Genomic DNA, 15,758 nt, shown 5'->3' with positions numbered 1-15,758 from the left:
CTCTGTTGCTCAGGCTGGAGTGCAGTGGTGCAATCTCGGCTCCCTGCAATCTCCACCTCCCAGGTTCAAGTGATTCTCCTGCCTCAGCCTCCTGAGTAGCTGAGATTACAGGCACCTGCCACCACGTCCAGCTAATTTTTTGTATTTTTAGTAGAGACGGGGTTTCACCATGTTGGCCAGGCTGGTCTAAAACTCCTGATCTCAAGCAATCCACCCGCCTTGGCCTCCCAAAGTGCTGGGATTATAGGCATGAGCTGCCGTGCCTGGCCTTTTTTTGTTTTTTTTGTTTTTTTGTGTGATGGATCTTGCTCTGTTGCCCAGGCTGGAGTGCAGTGGCATGATCTCTGCTCACTGCAACCTCTGCCTCCCAGGTTCAAGTGATTCTCCTGCCTCAGCCTCCCAAGTAGCTGGGATTACAGGCATGCACAACCACACCCAGCTCATTTTTGTATTTTTAGTAGAGATGGGGTTTCACCATGTTGGCCAGGCTGGTCTCGAACTCCTGACCTCAAGTAATCCACATGCCCCAGCCTCCCAAAGTGCTGGGATTACAGGCGTGAGCCACCGTGCCTGGCTAAGTTGCCACCTTTTATGTGAAAATATATTAGGATAAAACCATTGATTACAAGAGGTTATACAAAACTAACACTAAGGAATAAAGAAAAGCCAGGCAAGTGATTTTAACAGGGGAGAGAAAAGAATTCAAGACAGACTAAGAAATGGAGTATAAACATTTGGAAAAGAGGCTGAGCTCATACCTATAATCCCAGCACTTTAGGAGTTCGAGGCTACAGTGAGCTATTATTGTCCCCCTGCACTATAGTATGGGTGACAAAAAACTGGAAAAGAATGGAAAACATGAAGAATGGTAGTACAGTTAAACAAATTATACCTGAAAATTTTATGTAGGAGGAAAAAAGCTACTTTAAAATAAACGTGGCCTATAATTTTTTATTTTACCAATTTAAAATATTTTAACATAAAACAAAAGCCTTAAACTGTGTGTGGGGGGCCAGGCATGCTGACTCTGGCACTCTGGGAGGCCGAGGTGGGAGGATTGCTTGAGGCCAGGAGTTTAAGACTAGTCTTGGCAACTACCCTGTCTCTACAAAAACAAAACAAAACAAAACAAAAAACTGGCCGGGCACAGTGGCTCATGTCTGTAATTCCAGCACTCCGGTAGGCTGAGGCAGGTGGATCACGAGGTCAGGAGTTGGAGACCAGCCTGACCAATATGGCGAAACCCCAACTCTACTAAAAATACAAAAATTAGTCAGGCATGGTGGCACGTGACTGTAGTCCCAGCTACTCGGGAGGCAGAGCCAGAAGAATCGCTTGAACCCAGGAGGCAGAGGCCACAGTGAGCTGACATTGCGCCACTGCACTCCAGCCTGAGTGACAGAGCGAGACTCTGTCTAAAAAAAACAAAAACAAACCCAAAACCTTGTGTATGTGATTGTTAAAGCAGTTCATTTTTACTGTAAATTCTGAAACATATAGGAAGAAAAAGTCATTTATGAACCCAATATTCAGAGATAACTATGGTTTAACATTTTCATGTATTTCCTTTAGACTATTTTCTATGCTTTCATTTTCATCAGGAAACTATTCTTCCCCCCTTTATTGACTAAACTATGCTTGAGTCCCTGGCAATTTATAAAATTAAAGCTAGTTTTTATATTAATTAATATTTGAAAGATTTTGAGTTTTACTACTAAAGGAATGTTTCTTAATCTCAATGCAACTATGAAAGCAAAAATGGCTTCTTCAGACATAGCTGCATTTCTCTCTTCTCATAAACTATGTACTTGCTACCTAACTCTAGTATTGGATTGTCACTGCAGAGAAGCAGTTTATTGACTGTAGCACATTAGATTTAAATGGATTCCCTGGAAGTGAATCAAGTATTATGAATTCCTTACTTGGCAACCTACTCTATACTGGAAGTAAAAAGTTTTCAGGTAAATATGCATATGATGCATATCTCATAATGATAGGGTTGCCGAGAGATATTTCAAAATAATAGATCCCATTTGCGCTGGTGAAATAAAACAATTTAAAGAAGATGAGGTTGTATTTTACTAGAATAAAATTTCACAGATTTTTCTTTTAGGGATACTCTATTATGAGGCTGGCACATCTGATTAATTCTAGTAAAGTATTCAGCCTCTCACTTGCTGTCAGGGACCTCTCAAAAATCTGTCCCAGTTCCCATAACAGGGACTGTAGTTTTGGAAGCAATCTTGGACACATGTGCTTGACAATAGGCTCTTTAATTGCCACATACTTAAATATTTCAATCTGACTTGAAACAGAAGCCAAACTTGAAAGTAACCTACTGAATAAGATAACCAATGAAGACAGTGCTCATTCTAAATCTGTATGGAAACTATAATGTGTCTCTAGCCTTTCTCTGACATGACATCACCCCACTTAAATCAGGATCCAAAATGGAAATATTATTTTAGTCCTACCAAGACAATCTAAAATTGAAATGTGAAAATATATAGTAAAATAATTTAAGTTGCTTATTTTTTCACTTTTTGTCCTTTTATTAGAGTCAAGAAAATTAATTTGTATAAAGCATAAAAACAACACCTTCAGAATGAATCACTCTTATTACATTCTGAAAATAAGAACAGATTGCTATGGAAAAGGCAAACAAGAGTTTCTGGAAATATAATTATGATCGTGGAAGCTAAAACTTTAATGAATAGATAACTGATACAAGGGTAATAGTGAAAACTAAATGAGTCATTTGAAGATAAAGCTGAGTAAATCCTGAAAAATGTAGTAAGGGAGGCCAGGTGTGTGGGGAGGGGAGGGGAGGAGGGGGGAGGGGAGAAGGTGGGAGGAGGGAGGGGAGGAGGGGAGAAGGTGGGAGGAGGGAGGGGAAAGGGGGTAAGGAGGGGAAGTGGGGAGGAGGGGAGAGAGGGAAGCGGAGGGAAGGGGGAAGGGGGAGGGGGAAGTGGAGGCGAGGGGGAAGCGGAGGGGGAGGGGAGGGGGACAGGAGGAAGAAAAACGGAGAAAAAATGGAAAATATAAGAAAAAAATGATTCTTAGAATGTCAGGTGGTACAATATTTGTCTAGTGGGAATTCCAGAAGGAAGAATTGAAAGGTAAGAAATAATTTAAAAAATAATACCAAGCCAGGCATGATGGCTCATGCTTATGATCTCAGTACTTTGAGAAGCTGAGGTAGTAGGAGTGCTTGAATTCAGGAGTTTGAGACCAGCCTGGGAAACAAGGCGAGACCCTGTCTCTACCAAAAATTTAAAAAGCCAGGCAAAGTGGTATGCACCTGAAGTCTCAGCTACTCAGGAAGATGAAGAAGGAGAATAGCTTAAGCAGAGGAGTTCAAAGCTGCAGTGAGCCATGATCACACCACTATACTCCAGCCAGAATGACAGAGTGAGATCCTGTCTCAAAAAAAAAAAAAAAAAAAAGAAAGAAAGAAAAAGAAAAAAAGAAAATTCCTTTGAATTTAAGAAACTTTTGAATTTTCAAACTGAAAACCTATCCAGTGCCAAGCAAAATGTGTGTAAAGATCCATGCCTACAAACATCAAGGTGAAATTTCATAATTCTAGTGATAAAGTCTTAAAAGCTTATAGAGAAAAAAAATTAAGAGGATAAAACAAAAACATAACAAAACAAAAAGCAATGAAATGATTCAGGATGGCACTGAAATTCTCATTAGACTGGAGACTAGGGCCTAGAGTACATGGAGATTGTAGGCTAGAGAATGATGGAGTAGTAGTTTCAAAGTTGTGAAGAAAATAATTATGATATTGAAACTATTATCCAGCCAAATTATTACTCGAGTGTGAGGGCAAGATAAAAACATTTTTAAACATGCAAGGATTCATGTTTACCACCATATACATACTAATACAAATTACTTAAGGAGATACTTCATCAAAAAAACAATCGTTTACAAGAAAGAGAATGACATGAGATTTTTAATGCTGCTTCTGAGTATAGCCTAAAAACAAGACAAAGAAAGATGACAAGAAACCAAAAAGAAATCATTTGATGATGACTTTATAAATTTTTTTTGGTTTTTTTTTGAGATGGGGTCTCACTCTGTCACCCAGGCTGGAGTGCAGTGGCATGATCTTGGCTCGCTGCAACCTCCACCGCCGGGGTTCAAGCAATTCTCCTACCTCAGCCTCCTGGGCAGCTGGGACTTGATGACATTTTTTTTAAAGAGACAGGGTCTTACTCAGGCTGGAGGGCAGTGGTGTGATCATAGCTCATTGCAGCCTCAAACTCTTGGGCTCAAGTGATGGATGATAACTTGAAACATTCTCCCCAAAGCGCAGGGGAGATTTTAGTAACTAATGTAGAATTTTTATTTCCTATAAATCCAAGCACAATACTTTGTTGTGCAGTGAATGCTTACATAATCATAATACTACAAATTTCCCGTTATTGTATTTAAATATTAGATAAATTTACAGACAAAACATAAATCATTTAATAACAGAATATTACAAACTGGGAGAAAGTAAACGAGAGATAACTTAAGAATAGATAGAGTATTTGAAGTTATAATGGTAATATTTGGAAGAGAAAAAAACCCAAAAGATTGCTAAAGGGAGTTACTTACGGAGAGTGATAGTAGGGAGAGGTAGTTTTTTCCTTTTTAATACAATAATTATCATATATCATCCAACAGAATGATTATATGATTTTATCAATAGAATACTGACCAAATGGAGAGAAATAGATACATCTAGAGGTACTGACATTAAAAAATGTGTTTAGGTAAAAAAATAAACTTCAGAAATGATAGTGGATAATTAGATTATCCTATTTATACTAAAAGATTATATGAGTGTATATTTGTTAATTTGTAAGATGTTTTCAGTGTTGTAACAACAACTTACTCAAATGGCAGGGGACTTGAGATATTTCATTGTTGTGAATTTTACATATATAAAAATATATATATAAATATATGTATATAAATATATGTATATAATATATATATGTATATAAATATATATATATATATATATATATATATATATGCTTTTTTTTTTTTTTTTTGAGACAGAGTCTCGCTCTGTCACCCAGGCTGGAGTGCAGTGGTGTGATCTCGGCTCACTGCAATCTCTGCCTCCCAGGTTCAAGCAATTCTCCTGCCTCAGCCTCCCAACTAGCTGGGACTACAGGCGCACGCCACCATGCCCGGCTAATTTTTTGTATTTTAGTAGAGACGGAGTTTCACCATGTTGCCCAGGCTGGTCGCGAACTCCTGAGCTCAGGCAATCTGCCCACCTCGGCCTCCCAAAGTGCTGGGATTACAGGTGTGAGCCACCGCACCCAGCCAAATTATATTTTTAATAATTAGCAGAATTCATAGGCTGCACCTTGGTTTTTTTCAGGTCTAGCCTAAATTTTCATTAGCCATTGGTTATGTAAGCCTGCACTACTTAACAGTTTTGGTACTATTCTCAAGAGAGTAAGATAGAATTTCAATAATATTTAAAATATTAATATGTTAATTAATCCAGCTGTTACCTAATCTGGTAAACTTATGACACATTAGTTATTCTCTCTAAATAGTATTCTAAGCTTGGAAAAAAACAAAATAGAACTAAAAACTGACTTTTTTTCATATTGAAAAATTTGAAAACGTAACATCATAAAAATCAAGTTTGATTTGTGGCATTAGGCAACTCCAAAAACTATTAACGTTATTAACAGTCTATTTTTGTTTCAAACAACATTAAAACATATTCAGTCATAAGTCCTCTCTTTAATAACTTAGTTTTTCTTACCAGGCTATTTTCTTTCCAGGCTTCTGGGAACTTGGGTCTCTGTTTTTCCCTAGACACAAGAACCTGCATATCCTCAAAAGTGGGATGGTTTCCAACCTCTGTCTGAAAAGCCATCTGGTACTCTGGTACGGATTCCCCTGTGGATTTGTAGAAAAGAATGACAGAATAAAATTTCTAATTATCATAAATGATAGAATAACAGGTATTTCTGATACCAAGTAAGCAAAAAAAATTGTGTCACAATCTTTTTATTTTTTCAACCCCTTCAGGCACATTTGGAAATCCTAAAGAGACCTTGCTGTAGGTTTAATGATTTTTCTTTTTTTTTTTTTAGACAGAGTCTTACTCTGTCGCCCAGGCTAGAGTGCAGTGGCACAATCTCGGCTCACTGCAACCTCTGCCTCCTGGGTTCAAGTGATTCTCTTGCCTCAGCCTCCTGAGTAGCTGGGATTACAGGCGCACACCACCACGTCCAGCTAATTTTCGTATTTTAGTAGAGATAGGGTTTCACCATGTTGGCCAGGCTGGTCTTGAACTCCTGACCTCAGGTGATCCACCAGCCTCGGCCTCCTAAAGTGCTGGGATTACAGGCGTGAGCCACCACACCCAGTCTAATGCATTATTAATAAATGCTTTGCTTAGAATAGTCTCAAATATTTGTTGATAAATCAAATGGTAGTTTCAATGATGGATAGGTATTTTTAAATGGTTTCTGGTATTACTAAATTCAGGGAAAAAAGACTATTATGTTTATAAGGCATACTTAATACTTGAAAACATGCCTGAACACTGATCCCATGGAGGAGGGTAAAGATAAGGAAAAACTCCAGGACCTAGTACAACAAATATGCCTACAGAACCAAATGTAAGTGGGTGGGTTGAACAGTCACTATGTCTCATTACATCATTGGTTCTATTATAGTCCAGCCAGACTGTATCAAATGTTACAAAAATATTTATGAAAATGGTCATTTGAAAGAAAAATCAATATACTTTAAAAAAATTTTTTTTCAAAGAAACGCTCTCACTTTGTTGCCCAGGATGGAGTACGGTGGCATGATCATAGCTCACTGTAACTTGAACTCCTGTACTCAAGTGGCCTCCCTAATAGCTAAGACTACAAGAGTATGGCACCATGCCCAGCTAATTTTTAAAAATATTTTTGTAGAGATAAGGTCTTGCCATGTTGCCCAGGCTGGTCTCATACTTCTGCCCTCAAATGATTTTCCTGCCTCAGCCTCCCAAGATGCTGAGATTACAGGTGTGAACCACTGTGCCCAGCTCGAAAAATTCCTTTTAACTAACAGGTAGTATTTAGATCATGGACTTAAATATTATTAACTATTTTATCACTATTTAATAACCCTATTCATTGCCAATAAGCACAATCAACTCTGATGTTAGGCTTTTGATTTTTACAAAATATGATAATAAAATTAAGTTTATGTATATAATATATTGAACCACATAGAAGACCCCTGGGACCAACACTCAATGATCTAGTAGAAACCATGGCAAAGAACACAGAAAGAGAGACTGTTCCTGTCTCTTTACCCGTCCTCCCACCCTATTAAAATGACAAGATAAATTAGAAGGAAGAACGTCAAGACAGAGGATGAGGCATTTAGGTTCTAATCTTCGCTTCATCTTGACCTTGGAAAAGTCATTTAACTATTCTGTGTTTTAGACTTCCTGTAAGCAAAATGGCAATGTCTGCAGCCTTCCTTATATCACTTACATGGAGATAATACGAAGTTATAATGACCTAGATGGAAACCACATTACAAATAAGTTTATGTTTCATTTAAGTTTTGTTTCTATTTGAATACTCAAAACAACTCATAAATACTTGCCCTCCACCAATATTAAAAAAGATTTACAAAGATTAGTTCTATTATCTATGCAGCATCGCCCAAGTTTGTTGTAATACTGCCTTATGTATAAATACAAGTGATTTTCATATACTGTAAACATTTAAGCAGATACTTAGTGTTGATCAATAACATCAACATTGAACTTGAGAGATAAAATTAAAGGATTTAATAATCATGCCAGTTAGTATATCACTTTCTTCCTTGAAACCCCATGTGATAAAACCTTATCCTATACCATCTGTGAACTGCAAGATATTTTACTAATGTATCTGATCTGTCTCTGAGACATACACACAACACATACACATACCTTCCAAGTGTTATTTATTTATTTTTTCAAATGCTGGTTTAGTAGAATAACTAAAAATTCACAATTTTACTCTTTTAAAAAATTAGGTCTAAATTATAATTTTAAAAGTTGCTAAAGGAAATTGAAGCACAATCTTTTATGAATGCAATGGTTAAGAATTACCAAATAAATTTCCACTAAATCTTCACAGTTCAAAATCTAATTGTTCAATAGAAACTTGTTTAGCGCTAACTTAGTGTTAGGTATTAGAGATACAAAAGTGAATGTTAATGACAAAAATCATCATCATGGAAGATAATAACCTTATTGGATTTCCTTAAAACCTTACTGGATTTCCTTACTATCGCTGGATTGCTCAAGGAAAGTTTTATAATCTCATTTTCTTTAGAACTGCCCAAAATATCTTATAGTAATATCTAGCACTATCAGATACCATTATCTGCTTCTCACCTCATGTGCCACTTGTTAACTATGTCTCTACCAGTTAGAGAGCTTTTTTTAGCTCCCTTCTCAAATTACACTTATTCTTTCTTCCTTTTTCTATCTCTTCCTTTTTTCTTCCTTCTCCCCCTTCTATTTAAACTTTGTAGCATTTCACTCTTATCTGTAATACAGATAATTCATTTATTTTACTAACATTTTATAGAGAAGTAACCTCCATTACATAGTGTTTCCACTTAATAATACAGCACATACTGCATTTTGAGGTATATCATAAAAGTTTAAAAAATGTTTTATAAGAATTTTACAGTTAGTATACACTATTCTCTAGGTTTATTAATATATTTATATGATCCTTTTTTTCTTTTCTACTTCCACCTCATTTAATTGTTAAAATTTTCAAGAGTGCCCTGTATCCCTTGACTGTGCTTTTTAAATACTTTCCCCTCCTATGTACACTCTGTAACATGATTTCTGTGTTCTGTATTCCACAGAAACTCTTCTAAGAATACCAATGACCTCCTCCTATTCAAATTCAAAAATCATTCTTCAGTTCTGTTTCCTCTTGACCTTTCAATTACATCTATTGCCATCAATCTTGGTGTGGTTTTTTATTTTTATTTTTTAATCAGCTTCCTCAGGCTGAAATCTTAGTTCTTAAAGTTTTCTAATACTGACTTACAAGGCATTAGGATTTTTCAGTTTTCTCACTATTTTTCTGATCATTTGTCTTCTTAATTAACCTACTTCATGGGGGTAGTACCCCAATATTCAGTCATTATTCACCTATTTTTCTTTCTTTTTATGTTCCAGTTAAAGGAGTGCATCGAATCATAACTTCTCAGTTACCATCTCTATGTAGACAACTCCCAAATAACCATTTTAATCTTAAATTTCCATCTTATTTATTATTTTTAATTGTCTTTAAAAATTTATTTAGTTGTCTGTCAATACCCCATCGAACACTCTCCAGGATTAACTCATCTTTCTGGTTGCCACCCTCACCCTCACTTTTTTTTTTTTTTTTTTTTGAGACAGAGTCTCGCTTTGTCACCCAGGCTGGAGTGTGATTGCGTGATCTCTGCTCACTGCAACCTCTGCGTCCCGGGTTCAAGCAATTCTCTTGCCTCAGCCTCCCGAGTAGCTGAGATTACAGGCGCCCACAACCAAGCCCGGCTAATTTTTTTTTATTTTTAGTACAGTTGGGGTTTCACCATGTTGGTCAGGCTGGTCTTGAACTCCTGACCTCAGGTGATTCACTAGCCTTGGCCTCCCAAAGTGCTGGGATTACAGGCATGAGCCACTGTGCCTGGCCCACCCTCACTGTGTTTTTAGACCTCTGAATAGTTCCTTCTTTTTTTTTTTAAGAGATGGAGTCTCGCTCTGTTGCCCAGGATGGAGTGCAATGGCAGCAATCTCAGCTCACTGCAACCTCCGCCTCCCTAGTTCAAGCAGTTCTCCTGCCTCAGCCTCCCAAGTAGCTGGAATTACAGGTGCCTGCCACCACGACCAGCTAATTTTTAAATATTTTTAATAGAGATAGGCTTTCACCATGTTGGCCAGGCTGATTTTGAACTCCTGACCTCAAATGATCCACCCACCTCAGCCTCCCAAAGTGCTAGGATTACAGGCCTGAGCCACCGTGCCCAGCCAACCTCTGAATATTTCTCAATTCCTTTGAACCCCATTCTTTTTATTTTTTGACATGGAGTCTCGTTCTGTCACCCAGGCTGGAGTGCAGTGGCGCAATCTCGGCTCACTGCAACCTCTGCCTCCCAGGTTCAGGTGGTTCTCCTGCCTCAGCCTCCTGAGTAGCTGGGATTACAGGCGTGCGCCACTGCACCTGTCTAATTTTTGTATTTGTAGTAGAGCGGGGTTTCACCATGCTGGCCAGGCTGGTCTCGAACTGCTGACCTGGAGATCTGCCCCCTCTCAGCCTCCTAAAGTGCTGGGTTTGCAGGCGTGAGCCAAGCCTGGCCTGAATCTCATTCTTTTAATAGATAACCACAAGTACAGATTTCTTCTCTGCATTTTCTCCCAGATTTGCCTCTCTCCATTTCCATATCCAGGATTACAGGGTATTTTAAAGCAACTCTCTTCTTATTCCTTTATTTTTTTTTATTGTGGTAGAACATACATAACATAAAACTGACTATTTTAACCATTTTTAAGTGTACCATTCTGTGGTGTTAAGTACATTCACACTATTGTACAACCATTACTACTATCCATTTCTAGAACCGTTTCTATCTTCCCAAACTGAAACTCTGTACCCATTAAACAGTAACTCTCCATTTCTTTTTCCTTTTTAAGTCCCTTCTAGTTCTATTTCTATTTTAATTAATTCTACATATTTGCTAAAATAATCTTATGAAAACAAGATTTAATTGCCTTTCCCTGTTCAAACATTTTATATCATTCTTTATTATTTATCAGATCGAAAGCAATAGTCATTCTTTGAACACAGTAGTTTTTCAAAATATATTGCTTGTAGCAGTGTACTAATCTGATGAAAAAATCATTTCAGTCAGACATGCTTCTAAAACAAAAATCCTACATGAGACTATTAACAAAGAAATTACCAAACTGTGGTCAAAGTTCTGATAATACAGTACTTGTGGGTTTGGGTGTGGTGGCTCATGCCTGCAAATTGCAGCATTTTGGGAGGCCGAGGCAGGAGGATCACTTGAGCCCAGGAGTTAGAGGCCAGCCTGGGCAACACAGCAAAACTCTGTCTCGACAAAAAATAAAATATTAGCCGGGCGTGGTGGCATGCACCTGTAGTCCTAGCTACTCAGGAGGCTGAGCGGGAGGACTGCTTGAGCCCAAGAGTTTAGGGCTGCAGTGAGCTATGATTGCACTACTGCACTCCGGCCTGGGCAAGAGTGAGACCCTGCCTCTTAAAAACAAAACAAAAAAAGTACTTGGTTTTTTTTTTTTTTTTTTTTGAGACCGAGTTTCACTCTTGTTGCCCAGGCTGGAGTGCAATGGTGCAGTGTCAGCATTGCAACCTCTGCCTCCCGGGTTCAAGCGATTCTCCTGCCTCAGCCTCCCAAGTAGCTGGGATTACAGGCATGTGCCACCACACCCAGTTAATTTTGTATTTTTAGTAGAGACAGGGTTTCACCATGTTGGTCAGGCTGGTCTCGAACTCCTGACCTCAGGTGATCCACCTGCCTCGGCCTCCTAAAGTGCTGGGATTACAGGCGTGAGCCACCGCACCCGGCCAAAAAAAGTACTTGTTGATACTACTGCAATTACTGCTATTTTCAGAAAAATGCCTCAGTTGAATCTCTGTACTTTTAATTAACTAGAAAATATACTTCTAGATAACTGATTGACCTGTACTTAATCTAATAATCACTGATTTATTTCATTATATTTTTGAATTACAAACTAATGTTTGGCCTGGTGCGGTGGCTCACTCCTGTAATCCAGGCACTTTTGGAGGCTGAAGTGGGTGGATCACTTGAGCCCAGGAGTTTGAGACCAGCCTGAGCAACATGGTGAAACCTTGTCTCTACAAAAAAATACAAAAATGAACCAGGCTTGGTGGTGCATGCCTGTAGCCCCAGCTACTCAGAGGCTGAGGTGGGAGAATCACCTGAGCCTGGGGAGATCAAGGCTGCAGTGAGCTGTGATCACACCACTGCACTCCAGCCTAGGAGACAGAGTGAGGCTCTGTCTCTTAAAAAAATTATATATATATATATATATATATATATATATATAATTTTATATATATATATATATAATTTTATATATATATATATCAAGTGTGTGTGTATACATACATATATACACACACAGAGACACTTGATATATATATATAAAATTATATATATAGACACATACACACTTGATACATACATGTGTGTGTATACATATATATACACACACACTTGATATATATAAACTAATGTGTAATGCCTAATGTCTTTAAAGCCAAACAATTCAACTCCACTATTAATCTTTTTAAATTAAATAGCTCTATTTCATAAATTTGTCCAATGCTAGTTCCTTTTTCTATGCTTTTAATGGTGTTACTCCTAAAAGACAGTGGCCACACAGATCAAATCATCTGTATAGCACCTAGAAGAATGCAATGCCAGATTTATAGTTAAAGTTTTTAGATGATACTACAATGATGTAATCCCTAAGAAGGGAAAACTATAAATTCATTTGGCTATTTCAAGTAAGCCTCAAACATTCACTTAAATGAGTATTCTTTCTCTTTTTTTGAGACGGAGTCTTGCTCTGTTACCCAGGCTGGAGCGCCATGGCGTGATCTCGGCTCACTGCAACCTCCGCCTACTGGGTTCAAGCAATTCCTCTGCCCCAGCCTCCCGAGTAGCTGGGACTACAGGTGCTCGCCACCACGCTTGGCTAATTTTTGTATTTTTAGTAGAGATGGGGTTTCACCATATTGGCCAGGCTGGTCTCGAACTCCTGACCTCGTGATCCGCCCGCCTTGGCCTCCCAAAGTGCTGGGATTACAGGTGTGAGCCACCGCACCAGGCCTTTTTTTATTTTTTTGAGACAGAGTTTTGCTCTTGTTGCCCAGGCTGGGGTGCAACGGCGAGATCTTGGCTCACTGCAACCTCTGCTTCCCAGGTTCAAGTGATTATCCTATCTCAGCCTCCCGAGCAGCTGGGATTACAGGTGCATGCCACCACACCTGGCTAATTTTTGTATTTTTAGTAGAGACGGGGTTTCACCATATTGGTCGGGTTGGTCTCGAACTCCTGACCTCAGGTGATCCGCAAGCCTCGGCCTCACAAAGTGCTGGGATTACAGGCATGAGCCACCGCACCTGGCCAATGAGTATTCCTTCATTGAAAGGAAGGAAAAAGAGAAAAGAGGAGGAAGGGAAGGAGATAAGGTGAGAGGAGAAGAGGAAGGAAGGAAGGAAGAAACGGAGCATGAAAAAAAAAGAAAAGGAAAAAGTGTTTACAAATAATTCATTGCTTCTAATTCCTTATAGGTTCAACTCAGGAAACATCCTAAGTGTACCTTGTCTCAAACACTCAGATGGTGCATAAGGAAAATGTTGACTGCTAAAGCAATCAGAGACCAAACAAAATACAATTAGATAAGCTATTACTGGCAATTAATTAAATTGCACTCAGATGAAAACCTGGAGTACTCTAAAAAAAAATTCCTCATTTGCATCCTGCTGCTAATAATGTTTCTAAACACTAGATAGCAATGAACTAAAGGTTTAAACGAAAGTAAAAAGATTCTTACATAAAAGTTGAGTTAGGTACTATAGGTAGAGAAAGAAGATATAACTGCTTCACTTCAAAAAATATCAACTTTTGACAGTAGTTTTTACCTGGGAAGAGGTCTGTACATCTCATAAATATCTCCCAATAGATTAGTCCAAGAGCATACATGTCTACTTGTTTCAAAGCTGATTCACAGTCCCTCAAGTTCACAGCTCCTTCTAGCACTTCTGGTGCCATATATCTGATAGTGCCAACCTGATAAATTAGAGTGATATTTTTTAGAGAGAGAATGTAGCATATTCTGAAGAACAGACATTAGATCAGAAGTTATATGTAAATCTTAGTCATGTCAATGTTATTTGACCCTAACCATGTCATTAAACCTTTCTATAACTTATTTTTTACCTATAAAATGCCCTTCCTGAATAATTAAACAGTGGTAAATCCATTTTAGTGAATACTATTAATCAATCAAAAAGAATGAGCTAGACTTTCCTATGTATATCAACATAAATAATCTATAAGATACAGTGAGAAAATTGCAAAACAATATGTATACAACTTAATATTTTTTAAAATTCACAAAAATACAGCTGGGTGGCTGGGTGCAGTGGCTCACGTCTGTAATCCTAGCACTTTGGGAGGCCGAGGTGGGCGGATCTCAAGGTCAGGAGATCGAGACCATCCTGGCTAACACGGTGAAACCCCGTCTCTACTAAAAAAATATAAAAAATTAGCCAGGCATGGTGGTGGGTGCCTGTAGTCCCAGCTACTCAGGAGGCTGAGGCAGGAGAATGGCGTGAACCCGGGAGGTGGAGCTTGCAGTGAGCCATGATCACGCCACTGCACTCCAGCCTGGGCGACAGAGAGAGACTTCGTCTCAAAAAAACAAACAAACAAAAAAAAAACAGCTGGGCGTGGTGGCTCACAATTGTAATTGCAGCACTTTGGGAGGCCAAGGCGGGTGGATCACCTAAGGTCAGGAGTTCAAGACCACCCTGACTAACATGGAGAAACCTCGTATCTACTAAAAATACAAAAATTAGCCGGGCATGGTGGTACATGCCTATAATCCCAGCTACTCAGGAGGCTGAGGCAGGAGAATTGCTTCAACCTGGGAGGCAGAGGTTGCAGTGGGCTGAGATTGCACCATTGCACTCCAGCCTGGGCAACAAAAGTGAAACTCCATCTCAAAATAAATAAATAAATAAATTTTTAAAATCACAAAAATACATATATGTTGTGCACAGACAAGTATATATGAATGCAGAGAACAAAGTTGGGAAGGATATGTTCCACACTGTAATAGTGATTACCAGAAGGTGGACTGTGTTATCTTAAACTTGGTAACTTTATTTACCCTTGCCTCAAAAATCAGTTCCTACAAATTTGTTCCTAATGCTTGTAAAAATGACTTGGAATGGCAGTGAGTTCCAAAATAAACTGATGAACTTTACAAAGGCCTTTATGAGATGTCTTTTATATTTCCTAATTTTGTAATTCCTAGTATTCTATAATTGGCAGTATATGAGGATAATTGTCCTGAGTCTCACTCTGTCACCCAGGATGGAGTGCAGTGGCACAATCTCAGCTCACTGCAACTTCCGCCTCCTGGGTTCAAGCGATTCTCTTGCCTCAGACTCCCGAGTAGCTGGGATTACAGGTGCGTGCCACTGCGCCCGGCTAATTTTTGTATTTTTAGTAGAGACGGGGTTTCACCATGTTGGCCAAACTGGTCTCGAACTCCTGACCTCAGGTGATACACCCGCCTGGGCCTACCAAAGTGCTGGGATTACAGGCGTGAGCCACCACACCTGGCCAGTAGATGTTTTAATTAAATTCATTATCATTTCAAAGTACATCAGTGTGATACCTTTTGTATACACTCACCTCGCTTATGGCTGCATTATCTTCCTCCCCTGGGCGCACCAGTCTATTTCCAGTCAGCCTCATGGACAGTCCAAAGTCACTAATAACACAGGTTCCATCATTTTTCACTAGGACATTTCTGCTGTTTAAATCTCGATGGGAAATTGCAGGTTTATAATGATCTGTTTGGATAATTTCAAATATTTATCAATGAGTAAAAGGGACTATTGATCATGAAATGAACATAC

At 38.7% G+C, this 15,758-nt stretch overlaps 1 protein-coding gene across 2 annotated transcripts in view; it reads right to left on the bottom strand.

The window, feature by feature from the left end:
* The window catches only part of BMPR2 (bone morphogenetic protein receptor type 2), a 195,677-nt gene that overhangs the window by 20,290 nt on the left and 159,629 nt on the right, over window positions 1-15,758 (bottom strand). For both annotated transcript variants that reach the window (XM_002812753.6, XM_063712969.1), the window contains exons 8-10: window positions 15,532-15,692; window positions 13,749-13,896; window positions 5,789-5,925 (exon numbers count right to left, since the gene is read on the bottom strand). In XM_002812753.6, coding sequence (XP_002812799.1) covers window positions 5,789-5,925; window positions 13,749-13,896; window positions 15,532-15,692 — 446 coding nt within the window. The remainder of the gene's footprint in view (window positions 1-5,788; window positions 5,926-13,748; window positions 13,897-15,531; window positions 15,693-15,758) is intronic.

The sequence above is a fragment of the Pongo abelii genome, chromosome 11 (assembly GCF_028885655.2).
Source record: "Pongo abelii isolate AG06213 chromosome 11, NHGRI_mPonAbe1-v2.0_pri, whole genome shotgun sequence".
Taxonomy (NCBI): Eukaryota; Metazoa; Chordata; class Mammalia; order Primates; family Hominidae; genus Pongo; species Pongo abelii.
This window is presented reverse-complemented; position numbering and strand designations above follow the sequence as displayed.